The 23899-nt window shown below is 36.2% G+C and overlaps 1 protein-coding gene across 2 annotated transcripts; it reads right to left on the reverse strand.

Moving 5' to 3' along the window:
- Positions 1-7: 7 nt before the first annotated feature.
- Positions 8-23872, reverse strand: AIMP1 (aminoacyl tRNA synthetase complex interacting multifunctional protein 1). 2 transcript variants are annotated; one of them, XM_054694578.1, is made up of 7 exons: positions 23850-23872; positions 18001-18134; positions 17032-17145; positions 14796-14966; positions 11759-11970; positions 9122-9290; positions 8-922 (listed from the first exon to the last, which is right to left on the reverse strand). In XM_054694578.1, the coding sequence occupies exons 2-7, from the start codon at positions 18107-18109 to the stop codon at positions 756-758; spliced, it is 942 nt and encodes a 313-aa protein (XP_054550553.1). In that variant the 5' UTR covers positions 18110-18134; positions 23850-23872; the 3' UTR covers positions 8-755. The 2 variants fall into 2 exon arrangements, with proteins under 2 accessions (XP_054550553.1, XP_037365485.1); XM_037509588.2 differs by lacking the exon at positions 23850-23872 and adding an exon at positions 23632-23710.
- Positions 23873-23899: the final 27 nt, after the last annotated feature.

Genomic DNA, 23899 nt, shown 5'->3' on the forward strand with positions numbered 1-23899 from the left:
TTTTTTAGGTACCCAAAGAATCTGTAAATCAGCTATAGTGAAAAATACAAACTGCTATTTTCACTGTCAATTCACTGGAAATGTCACTGGCAACACCAGGCAGTGCATTTATGCCATTGTCATAATTCATTACTAATTACTTTGCTAAATGGAAAGAAAAAGTTCAACGCACAGTTGGAAACTTAAGTGCTGTGGAAAGGTCACCCTACATATAAATGCCTGGATGACTCTGGCAACAAGAGCAATAAAGTTCACATGCCATGTCTTCTAGTTTCTAGGATGTCTGGCTCTCTAGACTCAATACCTGGTCATTTTCAATGCTATTAAAACATGACTAATTAATAAACCTGATCAAATTCTAACTTGTCATTGTTGAAGAGGATAGGGCATTTATAATACAGATACACACTGTACTAAAAATCCAAAGGCTTGACATTTCATGCATCATATGCCTACAAATGAGACACTAAATGCTTACCTACTTCAAGCTATCTAAATGTAAAAAGAAAAAATACAATCTGTTAATCTACACCCATGCTAAGAAATAAATCATCTTAAAAAAGGCAATTTCCTCCCAAATGAGAAAGGTGAAAATGTAGTGTTTCTCCAATCAGTTGAAAACAACAAATACCAGGTTTGAAAGGTTAGTCAAGTCTAGAAGAGAAATAACACAAAATGAGCCAGTTATATCTTAGGTTAACAATTGACCAGCATATTTCTTTTTATTATTATTTCAGTAGCTGAAGTATTTTACTTTATTTTATTCCACTGTTGTTCATAGTCTGAGCCCTGCACACTCCCTTCCCTTTCACCTCGAAGGGCGCTCCCTTGTATGTAGCCACACAGTCATCATTAGTGTGAAGATCAGGCTGGATCTGCTCCCAGATCTTCTTCTTAGGATTCAGCTCCTTGTCAGGCTCTCCTGTAGGGGGAAAAATTACATAGCTAACATATTAAATAAAATGTCCACAGAGATTTCCAGTGAATTATCTTAGCAGTACTTTCTGATCTGTGAACTGGTCAGAATTTTAGCACTTACTTTTTATGATGCCAGTTTATATTCTTGATTGGTGAAACAAAATAGTGTGTCACTTCCTAGCAAATGTTAAAGATACTATTTTTTAAAATTTTTTAATTTTTTTTTAAAGATTTATTTATTTATTAATACAAGAGCTGGTGTACAGGCCAGATGTGTGGGAGGGTGAGAAGATTCACCAGAGATATAGTGGGGAACAGAACAGGCAGACTGACGAAATACACTGCTGAGGGGAGCAACAGGCAAGACAGGAGAGGTCTGCCATGCCATGTGGGACCCTCGCCAGTGGGCTGGGATCGAACCAGCGCTGGAGAGGCTGCGGACAGCTTCACAGCATGGCGCTCAACCGCCTGTGCCACCAGGGGAGGCACTAAAGATACTATTTTCTACTCTCATAATAAATATTCTTGCAGGAAATATAGTACAATGAATTTATTCTCCCAGTCATTAAAGCAAAAATATATGTGGTAGTACATAAAGAAAAATTGTGGGGCCTCCCCGGTGGCGCAGCGGTTGAGCGCTGGGTTGCGAAGCTGCGCGCGGCCTCTGCGGCGCCGGTTCGATCCCCGGCTGCTCCCCGGCCACCGGAGGAGGGTCCCACATGGCGCGCAGACCTCTCCTGCCGCCCGCTGCTCCCCTCCGCAGTGTACTTCGGTCCTTCTGCCTGCTCTGCTCCCCGCTCTGGCTCTGGTGAATTCTCTCGCCCTCCCGCGCTTCTGACTGTACCCAGTGCATGTATAAACAAAACAAAACAAAGAAACCAGCAAACAAATAAATAAAGCATGCCTCTATAAAAAAAAAAAAAAAAAAAAAAAAAGAAAAATTGTGAAGGGCAGCTTATGCTTCCTTATAGGTTTCAATATACAAAATAACTGACTAAATTGCTGCAGAACTGCTTAAAAGTTACCTGTCAATACTAGAGAAGAGCTCAAATGCTGGGGCTTACCAGTTAAACAGGGTAACTTTTTAGATTTCATCTGGTGCCCAGCCCATTTGGTGAGATGGAAAGAGACAGAGAACAACAGTGAGGAGACAAGAATTCACACAACCCTAACTCCAACTTTAAACATAAAGAGACTGGGGCCAGAGAAGATAAGATGCACAGTTAAAAGTGGAGCCAAGGTTTGACAGCAGCGTCCATGTTTGGCTAGACCCTGTCTACTGACAAACTATATACGACAAAGAAGCAAATCACCCTCTTATGTGTAGATGATAACCTACCCCTCCTTACAATAAAATGCACACTGTAAAATTCACTACCAATACAAGAACAAGAAAGTTATAGAAAATATCTGGTCTAGACTTAAAGGCAGCCAATATATCAAGCAATTTTTCTACTTAGTAATAAGGAAGTAGAGAATAAAGCTTAACAAAACATCACTTAGTAGCTGATGATGTTCAGTAACAAGTGGGGTAAAAAATTGCTTCAGAAAATAATTTTCCAATAGGTAATAAAGAGAATAAAATTATACAAAAGTATAATTCAGTAACGATAAGAAGACTGTATTTCTAAGTGGCCCCCAATTGTCTCTTAGAATTACTTGCAAAAAAAGCCTTTAAATATTACTGGGACTAATCGTATTCCATATTCTATAACATCTTATTACTTAAACTGTTTATTTTCTACTCATACATATATAGGAATAAAAAAGATAAGTAAATTTGTTGCCCATGGTAGTTTTCTTCTTTATTAATTCTTCAAAACTGCCACAAGACTGGCAAGAACAGAAAAAATTGTCCTGTTACAAAGGCCTTCAAAGATGATGGAAGAGTTCACGAAGCACTGTATGTACTACAGAAGACTACACGAGACTAAATCTGAATGACTGCTAAGTATAAAATATGAGAAATTTCCTCCATTCTGAGTATCTGAAGAGACAAGAAACTAATAAACAGAATAGAAATCTGTAAAACTTTGATTTTTCATCTAAACTATTTCTCAGTAGAAAAGTACAAACCCACTCTGCTGGACACAGACCTTGCAGGGAGTGAGCACTCCAGAATTCGGAAAAGCCAACAGCAGAGACACTGTTCAGGAAGCATTGAGTAATCAATCCTCTGGGAAAAATGGCTGAATGATAATGCGCTAGTTCACGGAGCAGAGCACAGCAGATTTGTGTAAAAGCTTCACAGTGAGAACACAGATTGTGTGGGCAACTTGTTGCTGAATGCAAACCTAAATGAGTCCCTAGAAAAAAAAGCCACAGAACTGAGCTTCTTAGGTCCAGGAAGATACTGCCATGTATGGGAAACCACGTCCAGAATCACACGGAAGACTTACAGCGTGCTCACCCCTGCAGTCACTGCACTAAAGCGCACCTGTATTTATTCTTCCCAGTACATGAAATAAATGTGATTAACTCAACTCAGTTTTACAGATGAGGACATTGGGCTCAAAATTTGAAGCTAAGAAACTAAAATACCAGACAGTTGGCTAAGCGTTTCAAAAGTTAAAGCTCCCAAATCCCACAAGTGAGAGATACCTACAGGAAAACCTCTGCTTCTGGATGAAAAGGCTGAGGCTGAGCAAGGCTCCCAGGCCACCAGCACTCATGGGAGTCAAGAGAAGATTTTTAAATTACACACAATGAACTAGAACTAGTGACTATCAAGAGGAACCTCCAAAGCTCAACTCCAAAGCCATTTTTTAATACCACAGACTCAATACCCAAATACTCTGAATATAGTTCCAAGACTTCAACAGCGATTCAGATGAAACTGTTCAAAATTTTACTCAACAGTGTACTAATTGTAGGGTAAAAAGCTAGTTTTAACTGAGAGTTTACGTTACCTCTGTGAAAAACATAGCTAATAGTTTAAAGAGTTTCTTTTTAAATGAATTATATTTTCCAAAGACGCCTTTCATCATTCCTGTGTGGTATGAGCTTCTTCTATGAATTATTTTCTGAATTCTCTTTCTCTCTCCCCTCCTCTGTTTTTGGCATGGCAACCCAAAGAAGTCAACTGATGATATCAATAAAAAGTTCCTAAAGCTAAAACCTGCAAAGTCCCTGAAATCACTAGACAAACACCAATAATCACCACTGGGAAATGGTTATACATATTGAAAGAGACTAATCATTCAGAGATTATTTTAGGACAGTTCATTCTGAACCACACAGGTAATAAGAAATAGATCAGAGGAGTTTGCACAGATATGACAAGCTCTGACCACCTTCCCAGCATTTAAAACCTAGATAACAATAAATACAAATTCCAGAATCCTTGGCATTTGTATGTGTGGAATAAGAACCAGAAATGTCATCTTCAGTAGGCCTTTCTCAATAAACATTCATTGATCATCAGCTTTTGTTTGATATCTGCCATGGCCATAAAAAGCCTAGCACTAACTTAATTATTTTACATTTGATTAACTGAGTTTTTGAATAACTGTAACTATTGCCATTTACAGTACAAAAACAAAAGTAAAACTTTGCCAAAGGGGAGGCAGTTAATTTTACAAAGCCAACCAATAAAAATAAAATGTGGGGGATCTTGGCAACAATGAAGACTGATATTCATGTCTGTTCTCCAAATATTATATGCTTGTGGATTTGTTTTTTTAATTATTATTACCAAGTTTCCTTCCACTTATTCATTAACCAATTTACTGAATTTTTACTCTATTACAGTCATTTTTCTAGATGATAGGAATACAACAGTGAATAACAACAAAATCTTGGGTTTCATGGTGCTTACATTTCCATGTGGGCGGACAATAAGCTATGCAGTGGACATAGATGCTAAGTGTTTGGAGAAGAAAAAAGCAAAGGAGGTGGCATGCAGCTAGCTGGAGGAAGAGCCAGTGAGTAGCTCAACCAGAATGATGGAGGAAGAGTCAAGCATGCATAAGGTTAATGAGATAATGGAGGCTGTTGTGAGGACTTGGGTTTATATTCTTGGTCAAAAGAAACACCAAGTTTTGAGCAGAGAAGTAATGTAATCAGACCCACATTGCTCTGCCTGCTATAACAGAACATACAGACAAAACAAGGGCCAGGAAAAGAAGGAAGATCAGCAAAAGGCTTCTGTATTTTTGACAAGAGTTGTTGGCAATAGGACCAAAGTAGTAGTGGTGGTGGAGATACTGAAAATGATTCCAGATAAGTTCAGAAGGCACCACTACTAGGATTTTCTGAAGGGGAAGATATATGAGGAAACAAAATAAGTTAAACAACTAGAAGAATGGAGCTGCTGTCCAAACATATGGGGAAAAAAAACACAAAAAAAGGGAATTCTAGGGCCTCCCAGGTGGTGCAGTGGGTTGAGCATAACGCTGTGAAGCTGTCCACAGCCTCTGCAACACAGGTTCGATTCCCGGCTGGCCAGGAAGCAACCCACATGGCGTGGCAGGCCTCTCCTGTCTCGCCCACTGCTCCCTTCAGCAGCGCGTTCAGTCAGTCTGCCTGTTCTGCTCCCTGCTCTGTCTCTGGTGAATTCTCTCACTCTCCCGTGCCTCTGGCCTATGCCCCAGCTCTCATATAAAATAAATCTTTTTTCAAAAAAAGGGAATTTTAGGGTACAGAGTGGGATGTATATTCTTCTTCCACAGGATGTATTAATGATAAAGTCTAGTGGACACCTGGATAAATGATGGAGAAAATAACCAAGGAAATGAACATGGAAAGAAAAAGAGAAAGTCAAGGACACTCCAAAGTTAAGAGATCAGGGAGGTACGGAAGAGTCAGCTTAGTAGAAAAGAAGAGCAGCCACTGATGCAAGGGAGAGCACCAGAAAAGTGTGGGTGCAGAAACTAAATAGTGAAAAGGACTGAAAACCAGTCATGCATTAGCTACATGGAGCACCTGACAATCTTGACCACAGCATTTCTGGTGACTAAAATGGGTTTCAGAGACGATAGTCAAATAGGGCCAAGTTTTCATTTACTTTACAGAAAGAACAGATCCAAAAGTTAAACACTCTTACATCTCATTATGCTTTGTGATTAACCATTAACCTGTATTTATTAATAAGACTCAGTATCAACAAAAATAGGAATGCTGGAAGTTAAACAAGAAGCTTAAAAAGTCTGAATACAAATTCTCATTCTTTATTAGACCGAAAAACAGTATATTCTCCTATCTACATTATTATTTTCAAGTTGTTTTTGCTTTAGGGAGCAGTGACCATACCTAAATGCTAAAATTTATAGCTTCACACATTTAAGATTTTAAAAAGCATTGGGTGGGGAGGAGTTTTAGCCATTGTTATAGAAATATTTGTGGCATCTTCTTAAACTATGTGGAACTTTTTGGTTTTGTAGTTGGAGAAAATGGTTGTTAGGTGTAAAAGTCTTTTTAAGGCGTAACAGCAACTCTAAGGGCTGAGCCCCAATTTCAATTTCTGTACGACACTTAATATATAGCACACGAAATGAAAATCTCAAGACAATAAGCACATCCAGTGAACATCAAAATGTACCAGCAGATACCTTAAGGATTACAATATAAAACAGATGTGGAAAAATAAAGCACTGATAAAACATGGTTCTCTCTGGGAAAAGAAAAAAAAACAAACAGTAAGACTAATGGTCTGTTGTGTTGTATTAGCTGTTATTTCCTTTCAGATTTACTGCTACAGAAGCAGTAACTGATGTGGAAGAACAAGCGAGATGAGTACTAACAGACTGCATGTCCCAAAATATATTAATTATTTGATGCTGTTCCACTGGGTTAGGCAAATTTTAAGTGCTGAGAGTAATTCAAACTCATGGGAAACTTTAAAGTAAAGCTTCCCTTCTTTCATTTACAAATATTTTTGTACCTTATCCCCATACTTATGTACTAATGCACAAAACAGTCAAGTGCCCAAGGACAGATGAGTAGACTAAGATGTGCTGTATACACACACACACATAGGAATACTAGCCAGCTATTTACAAAAGAAAAGGTGAACTTTAGCCCTTTGTGACAACATGGATAGAACAGGAGGGGAAAATGCTAAGGGAAACAAGTCAGAAGCAAGAGATAGTTTCACACATATGTGAAAACACTGGGAAACAAAACAAAGGTTCACATAGAACAAACCAGTAACAAACCCTAGAAATCTGACTGTAGAACTGAGGTCAAGAGAAGGGAAGGGGGAAAGAGGAGGCATGAGCAGAATATGGAGGGGGTGCAATCCACCATGGTAGAGGACTCTGGGTGCCTTGTTGGTAGGTGTAATGTGATCTGAAGAACTGAGATCCTATACCTCTAAATCATCTACAGTGTTGCAAGCCAATGTTACTCCACTGGGCAACTAAAAAGACTTTCTTTCATTTTATTAAACAGTAACATCCAGATAACAACAGATTCAAGAGCTGAAATATTTATTTACATATTAATTCTACGAGATAAGAAAATGAAGCTGTCACAGAAAGGAAAGAATTGTATTCCTTCAATAATGAAAGTCCATATAAAATTGTAGCAAAGAACAATCAAACAAAACAGCTCAGAGTAGAGATTCAGCAAAAGACACACATTGTTTCCTCTTTTTCCTAAATTCTAGATAATCTTTACTAAGCAAGTAACTGAATTTTGGTGGGTCTCAGCTTCCAAATTTGCAAACTATTGAATCAAAAGTAGATGATTTCTTTTAGTAACAAAGAATTGACTCAAATTTATTGAAAAAAAAAATGCACTAAAACATTTTAAATAAAAAAGAAGGCAAATATTAATAGGGCAGTAAACCAAACTTTTTTTTTTTTTTCTTCAATGTGTGCTGAAACTTAAAAGTTTACTTTGACTGTCAGTCTATTCCAATCCAGTGAGTAAGACTTCTTCATAAAACTTCATGTTTGCTAGGTACAGGTTGGCCCAAAACATGAGGTTTGGGCAGTGTTTGGTGGTTTGGTTGGAGTGGCAAACATATGGCCCCAGAACCTACCGACTTCATGCTGCTTTGGAGAAAGGAGTTGGTTGATTCAAGTTTGGGAATTTTCCCAAAACTAGCCTGATTTTCAATCTACCAAGGTTCAAGATAAATACATGGCTTCAAAGATACAATTATGTTCTTTAGGTTCATCCATTTTTAATTAGAAATGGAGAGCTGCTTTTCAAGGAAATTAACCCACACTTTCATACATATTTTCTATTATTACTCAAAAGTTAAAACATTATTGATTTAACACAGGATCAAGAAACAGGCCTTAAATAATTACAGCAGCTTTTATATTCCACTAAAATTGTTTCGGGGGCCTCCCTGGTGGTGCAAGGGGTTAAGACACAACCTATGAAGCTATCAGCAGCCACTGCGGCACCAGTTCGATCCCCAAATGAGAGGAGACCCACATGGCACAGCAGACCTCTCCTGACTCGCCCGCTGTTCCCCTTAGCAGTGTATTTCAGTCAATCTGCCTATTCTGTTTCCCGCTCTGTCTCTGGTGAATCCTCTCATTCCCCACACCTCTGGCCTGTACCCCAGTTCTTGTATGCATAAATAAATCTTTAAAAAAAAATGCAGTTGTTTCTACAAATATGCCTCCAAATCAATTCTGACTTTTAAAACTAATTCTACTTGTTACCCTAATTAATTTGTTTTTCCCATTACTCTAGTCATATGAATATCCTTTAAGTAAACAGAGTCTTCTAATTTCTGTTACTCTTTTGAGGTCCTCGCTATATATGAAATATTTATTCTACATATGCCAAGCATCCATTCTCATCCGTCTCAAAGACCTACTTGAAGAAAATTTCACACGCATTATGATGCTTCATCTGTCTGGCCAGCATTTTAGCAGAGAAAACAAGCAATGCACAATGAAATTTCCATTTATAGTATTAAAATAAATGGCTTTGAACTCAGAGATTTTCTCTGTATCTTTAAATCAAGTGAAAGCACATACAAGTATAAGATGGACTTTGAGAATGAACCACATCTGATCTTTGAATTTTTTCATCTCTGTTACCTTCTGAGTATTAACTGGTTCTGACAGTGATTCTGCAGCACATTCTGTCAGTATCTCACCTTCCACTTTGCAAGTATAAACATTTGTATTTTACCCAGGGCAAAAGATGGGGTTGATCTGACACTTCACTATTACGAGCATTGCTTTGATGACAATAATTCCAACGCTACCTTAAATAATGACTAATGAATACTTACCAGGGAAAGCATCAAAAGTAATTCTGTCTCCAGGGACAGCCCCATGAGGAGGGGCCAAGATTTCCACTTTCTCTGGGGAACTAGCACACATCACCATTGCTTGAGAAAGCACTCCCCTCATTTTCGCAGGTTTCAAGTTACAAAGTAAAACCACCATCCGATTTTGCATCTGTATGAAATATAAGTTGGTAATTAAAGATGTACCAGAACTCAGGAACTAGAATACATTAAGGTACAACAAATATGCTAAATATCAAATGTCCTGTTTTTGTGGCCGTATCTTCACAAGTTCAAAATCTTGTTATTCCTATGAAGTCTTATGTAAAAATGAAAAAAAAAAAGCTCAACAAATGGACAGTGCATTATTGTGGAGAGAGCAGAGGCAAGGCCTTTCAATTAAATTGTTACTGAACAAATGAATAAGTGACTTAGAATCTAATTTGGTTTGAACTTCAGCAGCCATCAACTAGCAATAAGACCGTGCAGCTATTGTCCCTGTTTCCTCACAAAATGAGCGGCATGATACTGGACTTCAAAAGGTGTCACAAGGATTAAATCCTAACAGATATGAAAAGTATTGAGCTAAGTCCTAGTATTAAAATAACTGCACAATCATTTTTCTTTCCACAATTGGTCATTTTCAATAGTATGTAAGATTCAATTTCTTAATCAAAGATATTGGCCATTTATTCAAGCATTACACATACTGCAATTAATATTTAGAGCTTCTCCTACAATTTGTTATAGAACAGACATTTCTTTGATCCTCAAAAGTTAAAGTGTCTTAAATTTTCCTCAACTAGCAAAAATGAGGCACAAAGTTATCTAAACTCTTCTAATGGAAGAAATTTAACTTAAAATAACAGATGAGAACTACCACTGCCAGAAAAAAGTAAATGCATTCTAGATAGTTTTATAAATATTATGTGCAAAAATACCCCAAAATTCTAAGATTAAAAAAATTCCGAAAGTCCCCTTTTAAGTTCTTCATGAATAAGACTGTGTCAAACAAGTAACCTTAAAATGTCACATATATGAGCATTTAAAAAAAGGTACAGAGCCTCCCCGGTGGCACAGTGAGTTGAGCGCAGCACTGTGAAGCCTTTGGGCGCTGGTTCGACTCCTGGCCTGCCGGGGAAATTCCCACACAGTGCAGCAGACCTCTCCTGTCGCGCCCGCTGCTCCCCTCGGCAGTGAATTTCCATCATCTGCCTGTTCTGTTCCCCACCTGTCTCTGGTGTATCCTTTCACTCTCCCGAGCCTCTGGCCTGTACCCCAGCTCTTGTACAAAAATAAATAAATCTTTCTGGCTTATTTCGCTGAGCATGATCCCTGCCAGTGCCATCCATGTTGCTCCAAATTGCATGTGTTTATCTTTTTTGAATGCTGAGTAATATTCCATGGTGTATATGTACCACATCTTCTTGATCCAGTCATCTATTTTTGGGCATTTGGGTGGTACAAAGAATATATATAAGAAAAACTATAGGATTGGAGAGATGTAATCTTTTAAAGATCCAATAACTCTGTGGACCTTTACCTTAGAAAAATACATAAACCTTCAAAAGCTGGCAAGCAACTTGAGGAACTAATAGAATGCTTTATAAAATGTTTACTAGTACTGCCTTGATTGGTTAGACACAGATGTGTATATAGATATTTTTGTTTGAAATAGCTGTGAATTACAGTTTTTGGAAGAGCAGAAATAGTATAAAATTATAAGGAGGGAAACGACAAAGCCCCAATAATGAGTTTTTTCAATTTGACCTGGCTCAAGATCAGTTCTTTCCTCCAAGGCGCCTTATGAGAGCCTAAACAGATGAATTATAAAAAGCAAAAAAAAAAAAAAAAAAAAAAGCCGCATGTATGTGTCAGGTCTGTTTTTCATAGAAAAAAACTTCTTCACTTACCTCTTTACTCCATCTCTCGCCCCTTAAAAGAGCAACCCCAATGATCACATTAATGTGAGGTAGACCCGCTACTCCTCAGCTCAAAAAACCCTCCAAGGACTTTCATCTCACCCTGAATCAAAGCCAGCGGGCATTTCACATGATCTCTGTCACTTGGAACCCTTATCTCTGACTTCTTTTGCCTGAATTCCCCCTTGCACATTTTGCTACAAACACACCAGCCACTGTGTTGGTCTTCACTGAAGACCCCAAGATGACATGTGACATGGGCTGCTGAAATGCTCTACTGCCATGTTGACATCTGACTGGTTTTCTGTCTTTCTTCTATCTTTACTTAAAGGTCCCTTTCTTTATAAAGTGTTCCCTGGCCGCTTTATATGAAATGATACAGTGGTAGCTTCAATATTCCTTAGGTTCTTTGCCTACTTCATTTTTCTCTTGAATTATCACCATTTAAAACACTAGATATTATAATTTCCTGACTTGCCCATAGAAATATGTCACAAAGATACTTAAAAAAAAAAAAAAACAACAAAAACTTATGTATCTGTCTGTATTGAGTCATTACTATATTCCCTTTTCTAAAATAGGTCCTGCTATATTTCAGGTGTCAATAATTATTTGCATCTAGAAATATGAATGAATGTAGGACTTTGTCCAAGTTCACAAAGCTAATAAGCACCAGAGGTGACAATGAACAAGCAGCAATTTCAGCTGTACAGGTTACCTGTTCAAGAGGAACATGATTCACCAGACCACTGACGACTGTTCTTGGGGCTGTTTCTCCAACATCCACTTCTTCTACATACAAAGAATCTGCATCAGGGTGCTTTTTGGCAGTGATGATACAACCAATGCGAAGATCCAGACGAGAAACATCTACTGGCTTAGTGTCAGCACTTCCTGCTACTGACTGCTGTTTTTTCTCCTTTTTCTCTCCTAAAAAATATTGAATGAACACATCAGAAGTTAAAACAAAAATACACTATGAAAAACTCCTTAGCATCAGTACTGATAAGATTAAAATAATGTGTTATTTAATCTACCTTCACTTAAATAATAACAAAGAGTTATTCAATAATTTGAAAAATTTAATGCCTTCAAAGCCTAACATTAACTAAATGGCCCTTTGCAGAACAAGTGTATCAGTCCCTAAAACAGCTGTAGACTGTGACTCTTAGTGTGAGAAACCTGATACTAAAAAACAATACCAAAATTGGTAGCTAACCAATGAAATGAATTAAGTGAACATTAGTTTCACTGGTGAAATGTTTCTCTCACCAGTTAAGCACACTGGTAAGTAAATGATGAATTCTCTATTTCTTAGATTTCCCTGAAGATTGATGAAATTGTAGGTTTATCTATAGCAACTGTATGAGAACATTTTATTGGAATTGTATTTTAACAATCAATCCTAATTTTATTTATAAACTAACAGTGTAACTCATTCTTACATAATATTATTTAATGAGCCAAAATGCAACCTATAATGAGAGTTCATAGTCCCCAAGTTTATATTAGTTTCTCCAGCAGAAGAGAGTATGAAACCAAATAAATCTGTAATGATCTTTCAACCAAAAGAGGTAAGAGAAACTACTATGGTTTGGAAGCCATTCCTTCTCAACTATGCCTATGTTTAATCTTTGAACAAATATTTACTGAGATTTAAGGCACTGGAAAGTATAAGGTGAGTGGTCCATGCATCATGGCACACAAAAATCTCCTTTAAGGAAAACTGACATCTACATGATGAATATGTGGTAAACATCACACACAAAGAAATACAGAAACAAAGGAGGCTAATTCAGGCTGCAGTGGGAAAGGAAGTTATGTAAAGGTTATTCACAATTTATAGTTCTAAAAAAGGAGGCAGAATTATCATCTAAAATACTTGACAATTTTAATCTCATTAGCTAATTTGTAAAAATACCACTTTTCAAGTAACAAGTTAACAAAGACTTTTTAATGGTAAAAATGCCAAATGATATATATATGTATATAAAATTGCTAGAAAAAAATACAGCAAAAAATCTTAAGAGCAGATATCTTTAAGTCATAAACTATAGATTTTTTTTTATAAACTACATATAACAGTATACTATATCTATATCCATATGTTTTTAACATTTTTTTAAGAATGTATTTTTACTTATTTATACATACAAGAACTGGGGTATAAATCAGAGGTATGGGGGGAGGGGGGTGAGAGGATTCAACAGAGACAGAGTAGGGAGCAGCAACAGGCAAATCTCCTGAAATAAACTGCTGAGGGGAGCAGTGGGTGAGACAAGAGAGGTCTACTGTGCCATATGTGGGATTGCTCCCTGGCTGGGGACCAAACTCAGGCCACAGCAGTAATAGCATGATAGTGCTGAGACTTAACCCCTATGCCACCAAGGAGGCCCTGTTTTTAACTTGAATCCATTTCCCAGACATTTGAACTACTTTGCCAGGCATGTGGAGTATCTAATCACCACACTTCAGAGGTCACTACAAATACTAAAATCTATACCAAGAACTTTGTTAGTCTTCACAAAGGATTTTAGGAATGTCTGACTGAAAATAAGTGATGCTTATAGGCATGTATGAAGACTTATGGGCACCACAGACCTTGTAGGAAAAGAATTTTGCTATGACAATGTAGCAGAAAAACACTCTGGAATGATCCTGTTTATCAGCAATACCCAAAATCCCAACAACTCAATGTCAGTGACAAGGAGTTGTTTACATTTAAATGAAAAATAATTAAAAATTCCGTTCTATAGAACACCAGACAAATATCAAATGCTCAATTGCCACATGTGGCTCTTGGCTGCTGTTGGGTGATAGAGAGGAACAGCATTTCCATCATCACACAGAGCTCCAATTGACAGGAGTTCTAAACCTAGAGATCCATGTGGTCCTGTGTGCCCCTCCCCACCCAAAGGAAGATTTTTGTCTCATTTGACTCAGGCTAACTGACCCTTTGGTGGGAATAACAGCAGACTTTGTCTAGGGAACTGAGCATAGATCTCACCAAACTTATAAGAACAAGTTATATGATTGTTTTGAGGACATTTCTCAATAAATTTTACAAAGTGGAAGAAATGCACTGAGTTGCTTTCATTGTAACCATACCACCAAGTGGTGAAGTGATACAGATGAGGCTGTACAGCCCTGTCTAACTTAAATGAACAGAAGTGACTCATGTTTACCAAAAGGAGTTGACAAGTTCTAGATGCAGAACTGGCTTAGGTGAGCTCACAAACCCTCAGCTATTTTATAGTTTAAAAAAAAAAAGGTAAATGAGTGTAAGTACTATGAGAGGTATGTATAAGGAATTATATACGCATTATTTTAGACATATCTGGATCAATGAAGTGTAACAGGAGTAAAGGAGTATGTAATAAAAAGGAGTCAGATTTATGCTTAGAAAAAAGAGCATGAACAGCAAGCTAAATATAAACTACCAAAGATAATGCTTTTGGAGAGAGATCAGAAGAACTCAAACTAAGGTAGCACCAAATAAAAAAAGAAGCTGAGGTGGAGTCTACGTATACTTTGTTAATGGGATTTATAGGACCTAAGATTTCCAAAATCATTCATAATTTTAAACTAGTTCCTAAAGGTCTGAACTTGAGATGTGAACACATTCCCCTCAATAATTTACTATTTCCTAAACTAATATTTCCTCAATGAAAAAACAACAAAATCACAATCTGGCGCGGTCAAAATGTTGATATTGTCTCAAAAAAGAGTCAAATAAGATTTAACATAAAAAATACCTTTCTTTTCAGTTTTCTCTTTCACCTTCTTTTCTTCTCCTCTTCCTCCTCCTTTTATCTGTTCTTTGGTACCAGCAGATATGGTTGTTACTGGAACAGACTGCATTACATTTGTAGAAGCCATAGAACTAGCTTGCATTGGAGTATCAGATGGGAATGGTATTTGTTTCACTGAAACAAAAATGAAACAGATAATGACATTCATATTAAATCAGCAATAAAGATGAAAACTATGAAATTGTGAATCACAAAAAGGAACACTGTTTCAAAATAGAAACTCACTATATATGATTATTAAGCCTCTACTGTAAGAGATTGTACAAAGGCTACCAAAAAATTAAGGATATATTAATCATAATAAAAGAATAAATGAATTATTCTCATTTAGCTACGAATGACTGAAGTGAATTACAAATAATAGCAATTACAAAAAAATTACAAATAGCAATAATACCTGATATTTATTATGGACTTACTATGTTCCAGGTATTTTATAAAATGCTTTCAATGAACTACATTGTACAATTCAAAAGTACCCTGAGCAGGAAGTTCTAACCATATTCCCATGTACAGATGATTGGCCTGAGTTCTACAAAGTGAAGACACTGGCTCACCATACAGAGAGTGGGTGGGGAGTAAGAACCTATACTCAAATATTCTGTTCACAGAAACTCGATCTCACACTGTATAAGATGGCATGTTTTCCACTGAGACTTTCTCTTATATTAAACGATCACCTCAGAAAGTTAATTTCTTTATCAGAATTAATGAAGAGAGAGCATTACTTGCCCATGATTTTATTTCAAGAAACAAGAAAATAAAATTCCATCAGCAACGTCAGCAACATTCTCACAGCTCAACCAACATGGAGATATAATAATCTAGGGAGGGATTTTGATGTGGTTTAGATTCTGGCCAATGTTCAGATGAGTTTTCTGAGATATTTTTAAATCTCTGGAGTTTAACCGCTTCTTTCAAGAACATCAAGCTGTATCCCTATTTTATGTTTCTTCATTAGAAAAATTCAATACTTTACTTCAAACCACTGGTTTATTTTACCATCTCATAGATCAAAGTTGAAAAGTTTAATGTTTGTTGGGCAATTTTCTAGAAATGGAAGAAATAAAAAGCAGTTTTAAGTGCTACAATATTAACTGCTGGTTTAATTCTTTATCTATGTTCCAAATCACCTAGTATTGGAATTATCAACTAGTCTCAAATTTCCCACTGACAAATATTCTCTTTAGTTGATAGTTTTCAACATAACTATTGATTTTTTTTGAAGATTTATTTATTTATTTATACAAGAACCGGGGTACAGTCAGAAGTGCGGGAGGGTGAGAGAATTTACCAGAGCCAGAGAAAGGAGCAGAACTGGCAGAAGGACCGAAGAACACTGCTGAGGTGAGCAGTGGGCGGCAGGAGAGGTCTGCGCGCCTTGTGGGACCCTTGTGGGCAGGGGCAGCTGGGGATCGAACCGGCACTGCAGACGTTGCGGGCAGCCTCGCAGCCCAGCACTCAACTGCTGCGCCACCAGGGGAGGCCCGTAACTACTGATTTTTCCATACTTCATTTTATCTATATAAGGGTAGAGTTTATACGCTAGCATTTAAAAAAATTCAATGGCAGAATAATTCACTGGCCAAAAATGAAGTAGAAAGACACTCTTTCACTAGATTTGGGGCCCCTTAACTGATAGTGGAAGGATTTTTAATATAGTTAATAACATTTCATTGTAATATTTTGAAATTGTAATAGAACTATTATTGTTATATCATAATAATACAATTTTATCTGAAACTCTTTAAAATAACAAATTTTTAATTTTCTTTACAACACAATAGTTGAAATGATAATGATTTGCTGACTTGAATATGATTTTGGATAAATTAGGGTAAAATGCTTGATGCATATGAAGTTCTGGGTGCACAGTAAAACCTAATGTTAAAAAATGACTATGCCTTAGTGTCCGTAACTGTTCAATATGGAACTGTGATGATCAAGTTGAAGTAGAATAGACAGATGAAAAGCACAAGTTTTTAAAACACAGGTTTGCCATTTTCTGTGTGCCCTCAGGCAGTATCATTTCTCAGTGTCCACTTTCTTTTCTACAAAGAAGATGAATGCAGGGGAAAGGCTGCTGTGAGGAAAAGATCAGAAATCAAGCATAATACCTAATAATAAATGGTATAATTATTATAATTCAAAGCAAATGATCATTTCTATATTTAATCACCTCCATTTTGAATTTCTGCCTGAATTAGCTCTTGTTTTAATTCTTCAATTTCTTTCTTCAATTTGGCATTTTCAACTCGAAGTTTCTTCTCTTCTCTCAAAGTTGCCTGCAAGACTATTATCAAGAAAATCCAGTTTACCAATAGGGAAAAAAAATCAATTTTATGAATGGAAAGAATTCTGGGGAAAACAGTAAGAAAAATCCTTTATCACTTTTAAGAAAAATAATCTTAAAATGATATAAAACACTACGAAAAGTAATAACTACAACAGTATTTTTAAATTATTTAAAAAATGAATTGATAAAGAGAACATTTTTTGAAGAGTAAAGGTAGGATTCTGTAAGCTACTCAACCTTATGTAGCAGAGAAAAGCATTTGTTTCTGTTAGGAACGGCAAAAGACTCAATATTAACATAGGCTATTGAGAAATTAAATATATTTAAATGAATTAAACCAAAATCTTTCACTTTCATTTCCACACACAGGAAATTAAAAATCATCTCAAATTCTGAAGCAGAAATTCAAATCTGATATTTTTGTATATATGACAGAAATTTCTTGGTAAAACCTAAAAGAAATATTGTAAAAATATAAAAATCATTTCAGAAAATACCTCCATAAAAAGTATTATGAAAGTATACATTCTTTTATATAAGACTGAGGAGATCCCATTTGATTTCACCCAATTTTCTTTATCTCTAACTCCATTCCAACTTATCTTAAAATCAATCTTCCTTTAAAGTCTTGAAATAATATACTGCTTTCTCTGCATACCATACATTCACTATATGCCAATTCTAATTTATCTTAACCCTAGAATATTATTTAACTCAAAATTAAAATATTAAAGAATCTAAAAATTACCATTAAATGATTGAGTAATAATTTATGTGGTAAACAACCTTTTTGTGTTGGCAATGTATGAATTCATTTTACCTTTCTCCTTAGAAAATTTTTAATTTGCTTACTTGCTTTCTCCTTAAGAAGAGCAACTTGCTGTTTAAGAAATTCAATAATTTGATCTGCCTCTGCACCCTTCTGCTCCAGTCTCTTCAGAACAGCATCACTGGTTGCCATTTTTGCAAAGAAACGGCAGAAAATCCTAAATGAAAAAATAAAAGTGATAAATTATATCATACAAGGAAAAAAGTTATTGTACAGGAGACTGAAAAAGCAGACTTAAAGGACATTTTCAACTGTAACGGAATAGCACTCTTCCTATATAGAGGAGTAAACCAAAAATGCAAATGTAGTAAAAAGACTAATCCTTGAATCTGTCAGGAAATCAATTTGTTTTCTCAAAGCAATAAATGACCTTTGTGACTATATTTAAGTGTCAAGGTTTTAAAGAAAATTTCAAAATAGTGACAAGGAAGGAAGGGCCATCACATATGCCCAAGAAAAGAGAACTGCTGCATCTCTTCTTCGTTATTTTTTTTTTTTAAGATTTATTTATTTATCCAAGAGCTGGAGCACAAGCCAGAGCCATGGGAGGGTGAGAGGATTCACCAGAGACAGAGCAGGGAACAGAACAGGCAGACGGACCAAAGACACTGCTGAGGGGAGCAGCAGGCAAGACAGGGAAGGCCTGCCACACCATGTGGGAATCTCCCTGGCCAGCCAGGAATCAAACTGGTGCTGCCAGCGGACAGTTTCACAGCGCTGCGCAACCGCGCCACCAGGGAGGCCCTTCTTTGTTACTTTGTTGTAGGGAATGTTTCTACTCTGTAATGATTTAAAATTTTAAGAAGGAACATGGAAAATAGCAAAGACAATAAAGAAAAAGATCAATTAGGAAAACATCATGTCAATCATATGGCTACTCTGAAATGATAGTATATATGTTGTGCCTTTTATGAAAAAAAAAAAAAAAAGGAATTTTAATTTTATAATAACTCCCAGAAACTGGAAAACACCCGGCCAACATACAGAAAATACACATAAACAAACATTTGGAGATTAATTCATCATGTTAAAGTTTAAACTGCCAAATATTAAGAGAGATACTCACATTGACAAAAAGGTTAATCGTTAAACCAACATCGCTCTTTTCTTACCTGATTTAACATTAATTTGTAACTTAAAGCATAACAACTATATAAATACAGCTGAAATAATCTAATTTTAAATAAATAATGTATGTGCAAAAATTAGTGAAATTTTTTGAAAAAGAAAAATTTAAAAAAATGGTTAAAATGGAAAAATGATTTAAAATTCTAATTATGCAATATCCATCCTATATAAAGAACATTCTGAAATGCTGACCCTTTGAAGCAACTATAAACCAGAGACACAGGGGGGTGAGGGGGGTGGAGGAGAGGCGGGATTAGAGTCAAAATAAGGGAGGTGGGAATTGTATGGAGAATATAACCAAGATGAAAATGCATACATTGTGCAAAAAATGAAAAATGATGAAAAAAATATATAAAATAAATTTTTTAAATTAAAAATAAATAAAAGAAATCTACCTCTAAAAACCTTGTTAAAATTAACAATTTATGATGTAAGAGCAATTATAAAAACTCTGAAAATTAAGTTGATAATAAAATAAGAAAATATAGATAGAAAGTTAATCTGGAGAAGCCATAGTAAACTGCTTGTTTTCTGAACAGACTATGTTTAACAGTTTAGAAAAATACAGTGGAAAAAAAAAAGGCGAAATACTGAACGAAGACATCACCTTATAAATACTGCCATTGTCTACTACAGTGAACACAGAATAGCTTGTTGCTGCTCCTTCAAATTGCAGTCAGAATTTTACAGAAAAAATACAAATGGACAAATACAAATGAAAATATGATTACTTTCTTCTGAAATTTTCAGTATCCTACTGAAGCACTTGTCTAGATCTACTTTAGTCTAACATAAAATCAACATTCAATAGATGAAAAAAGATTATCACAAACAAGCAAAATAATGAGCATTTGACCTGATAGAATTTGAAACTCCACTTTCTTGACAAAAAAAATTTGATGAGTAATACTAAGGTGAATGTGAAATTAGTTCCACTTTAGAAGAACCCTAGCAAACTACTCTCTAAACTGATATGAAACAAATAGATTTAAGTAAAGTTTTTTTTTTTTAATTCACTAACAGGTCCAAAAAATCATCTCATAAATAGTAGCCAGTCTACTAAAAACAAAAAACAAAGATGTGAAACTCATGTCTTCACTTAGACAAAAAGTTTCAATTCAATCAGCTACCTGAAAAATAGTTACAAAAGTTAATCAAATATGACTCTTGTAACATACTGAAGCACTGAAGTTTAGGAAGAGCACCTGTTTCAAAACACAGACACACAAAGACTCAACTATTAAGTACATACATACAAGCGCAAATGAAACAGTGTGATAAAGAGAAGATTTTCAATGAAAAAATTTCAATGAAAAAAAATAAAGGAAAAGCTTTTTACTAAAAAAAAAAACTTTCAATGATACTGGTCAAAAAAACACAACACACAACACAGAATATTCAACATCATTATGTAAAGGTGTTAAGATTAGGAAATATAAAATGACAAGACTTGTCATCCCAGTTTTTGTGAAACCCAAATGTTACTATCACCAACTGAAAACACAAAAAGTATTACAACCAGTCATGACTATAATAATTCCAGTTTGGCAGGGAATGGCTTAAAACCCAGCTACCAAATTTAGTTTGAATATTTTTATAAGAAAACTATATGAAATTTTTTTTAAATAAAATGCCACTAAAAAAGCCTATCTCACCTACATATAAAAGGACATGATAGATTATTGAAGATTAAGTCAAACCTTATACATTTATTTATCTTCACATGTCTTCTAAATTTTAGATAATTTTAACTTTAACGATAAATACCACAGTATAATAAAAATAATAAAACAATATAGCAATGACTATAAAACGCATTAGCTGTTAAACTATCTCTATATTTTCTCTACTCCTAGATAACTGATTATCTCAGAAATTTTATTCAAGATATCAACATTAAAAATTTCCCAATCTTGTGAGATACTTTGGACTAGCTTCTAGTCACTATGTGTTGATAACTTTTCACAAACGCTAAACGTGATGAATTATTTTTAGAATCAGATGCACTATTAAAAAAGTCTAGTACTCACTGATTGTAACGTAAGTTTTTCAAAAATATAAACAGATGCCCAAGTTTATCTCAATGTTTTCTAGTAAGCTGCAGATAATTTTCACTAACACTGGCAGAAGAACACAGACTTTGTATACCCAGTATTTACTACAGCTAACAAATCTTTGTTGACTCACATACTTAACAGGTTGTGTGACCTTGGTGAAGTTACTTAGCTTCTCTATGCTACATTTTCTGAGTTTATTAAATGAAGATCCCTCCTACATTCTTGGCCTTTCCTTCTAGTGTTCTTTTTTCTTGACTTTTCTCTTTAACGTTGTTTTTCAGAATTTGGTCCTGATCTCCAGTCTTTTATACAGATTACAAACTGTCATCACATAGATTAGGGCTGCCTGTACTCCAAGTTAACACTGTTTGAATGAGAATGTCTTTAAGTAAAGAGAAATGGACTTCACCACACCCTGCTGTCTGCCATCTTCCCTCCCACGATCCCCAAAATAACTCCAAGATCCTTCTTTTACTTATAGTCTCTGAGTTTAAGCCATGTGGTGGGATTATAGCAGAGAGCAAAAATAAACATGTTCTTTATGCCCACTAAGCTTTCAGACAAGAGAGAGAAACAGTAAATCAGAGAAATTTTTTTCAAATATAGTTATGTTTAGGGCAACAGTGTTGAACCACAATGCCTGAAACTCAGACATATCTTCCACTACTCAGCTTGGTGCTCATTTCATTATTCTGTGCTAACTGCTACATTTTGTTTTTTAATTTTATATTTAGTTGCAGGTGAATTTCAAAAAATTTTCAAGGTTTTTAGTCTCCTCAAACCCTTGCATAGGGTTTCTCACAGATGATAACCTTAATAAGAAAAGGATAACATTTGGCAGAGCATTTTTTTAATAGACTGGCTAAATGCTTTATATAGATCTTCTATGAACACTGTAATTATCTCCATTACATCTAGAACAAAGCATGAGTCAAAATGAATGTCTCAAGTCATATAGTTATTTTGTCTTGTCTTTTTTTCACACGTTATCTTTTAATCTTCACAATCGAGTGAGATAACATTTCCATTTTATAAACTTGGAACTCATGATTTGACAATAAATTATTCCATTCAAATAGCAAATGGGAAATCCATGATTTTAACCTATGTTTTTCACTCTGAAACTCACACTACAATTCATTTTTAAAGTATGTCCTAAGCCCAATAAAGAAAATTAAAATCACCATCCATTAATATTCTTACATACCTAAATTAAGAGCATTAAGAATCTCACACAGGGGACTGAGGTGATGGTGCACGGGTGCACTGGTGAAGGAAACTCTATAGGGACTACTCTAGGGGGTGGGGGGAAGCAAATATTGTTTAAAAATGAACAATGATGTAAAAAATATTTTCAATTAATTAAAAAAAATTTAAAGACTGGAAAAGATGAACACCTAGGATTACATCAAACTGAAAAGCTTCTGTGCAGCAAAAGAGACATTAACCAAAACAGAAAGACACCCCACTGATTGGGAAAATACCTTTAATACTTTTAAGAATGATTTTTAATTAAAAAAAAAAAAACAGCTTTAAGAATCTCTTTGGCCATTTCCAAACACCCCTAGTGAAGCCACCATCATGACACCTCTGGACAAAGGCATGTAAAAGCCTCCTAACTTGTCTTTCTCCTACTCTTTCCTCCAGTCTATTCTAGATAGCAGTCTGGAGACTGCTTAAAAGTTTAAAAGTCAGGTCTTTATCACTCTGCTGTTCAAAACCACCCAAGGGTTTAAATACCCCTAAGTTCCTCTTATGGCCTCTTCCTGCTCTCTGATTTTTGTCTTCAATTTAACCTTTGCACTCAACTCTCATGCACGTTTCTTTGCTGTCCAGGCGAGTTTCTGCTTCGCAGCTTTTGTAAAGGCTGGTTCACCGGCGTTACTGCATTTCCCGGAGATAAGGATATGGTGAATTCTCTCACTTCTGTTAGTTCTTAACTACAAAGTAATTTCTTCAGGGAGAACTTCCCTGGCCACCAAATTTCAACCTATAATCTCCTTCCCTGTTTATTTATTTTTATCTTCAGTCCTTATTACAATCTAAAATGTGACCCAGAGGGAAACAGAAATTTCTGTTCTGTTCACTGCTCTTTATACAATCCCTACAACCGTGTCCGGAATGCAGTGGGCGTTTAATGATAATTACTGAATGAATTAATTCCTGTCACCCGTGCTCCCGCCTGCCTGGCCCCCGCCCCCCCACCCCACACACACATTTGTGAATTTTTTCGTTTCCAGGGACATTCTTTCTTTCCCTTAACCCACACATCTCATTCGTCAAACTTGGTTCCCTCAAAGTGCCCCAAGCTCTCCCCTACTTTCCCAGAGCCCAACACTACTGCTGGCGCGAGCAGACCCCAGACAAGCAGCCGCAGGCCAGGCCCAGGCTCCCCGACTCGACTGAAGGGAAGGAGGCTGAGACACTCGTCCTCCGCCTACCCCAGGCCCCTCGACGAGCGTCACTCACATGAAGCGCAGCACAGGTACTCGCCGGCTACCGCCTCAGCCCACAGCAGGCAGTGTGGGCCTCGCACACGCGACGAAGGTGAAAGAGGACCCGCAGGGCTGCCCCACCAAGCGCCTGAGCGCGCCACAGAGGCCACGCCAAATTCCGTTACCCCGTTTCTGTGCGCAGCACATCACGCTCCCAGTTTTCCACGCCCTTAGTCGATAATGTCAACCCACCTGCACCTCCTCTTCGCTACATTTGGTCATCAGTTTGGGCACAGCGATCG

The sequence above is a fragment of the Talpa occidentalis genome, unplaced genomic scaffold (assembly GCF_014898055.3).
Source record: "Talpa occidentalis isolate TD23 unplaced genomic scaffold, MPIMG_talOcc4v2.1 talOcc4.13, whole genome shotgun sequence".
In the NCBI taxonomy this organism is placed as follows: Eukaryota; Metazoa; Chordata; class Mammalia; order Eulipotyphla; family Talpidae; genus Talpa; species Talpa occidentalis.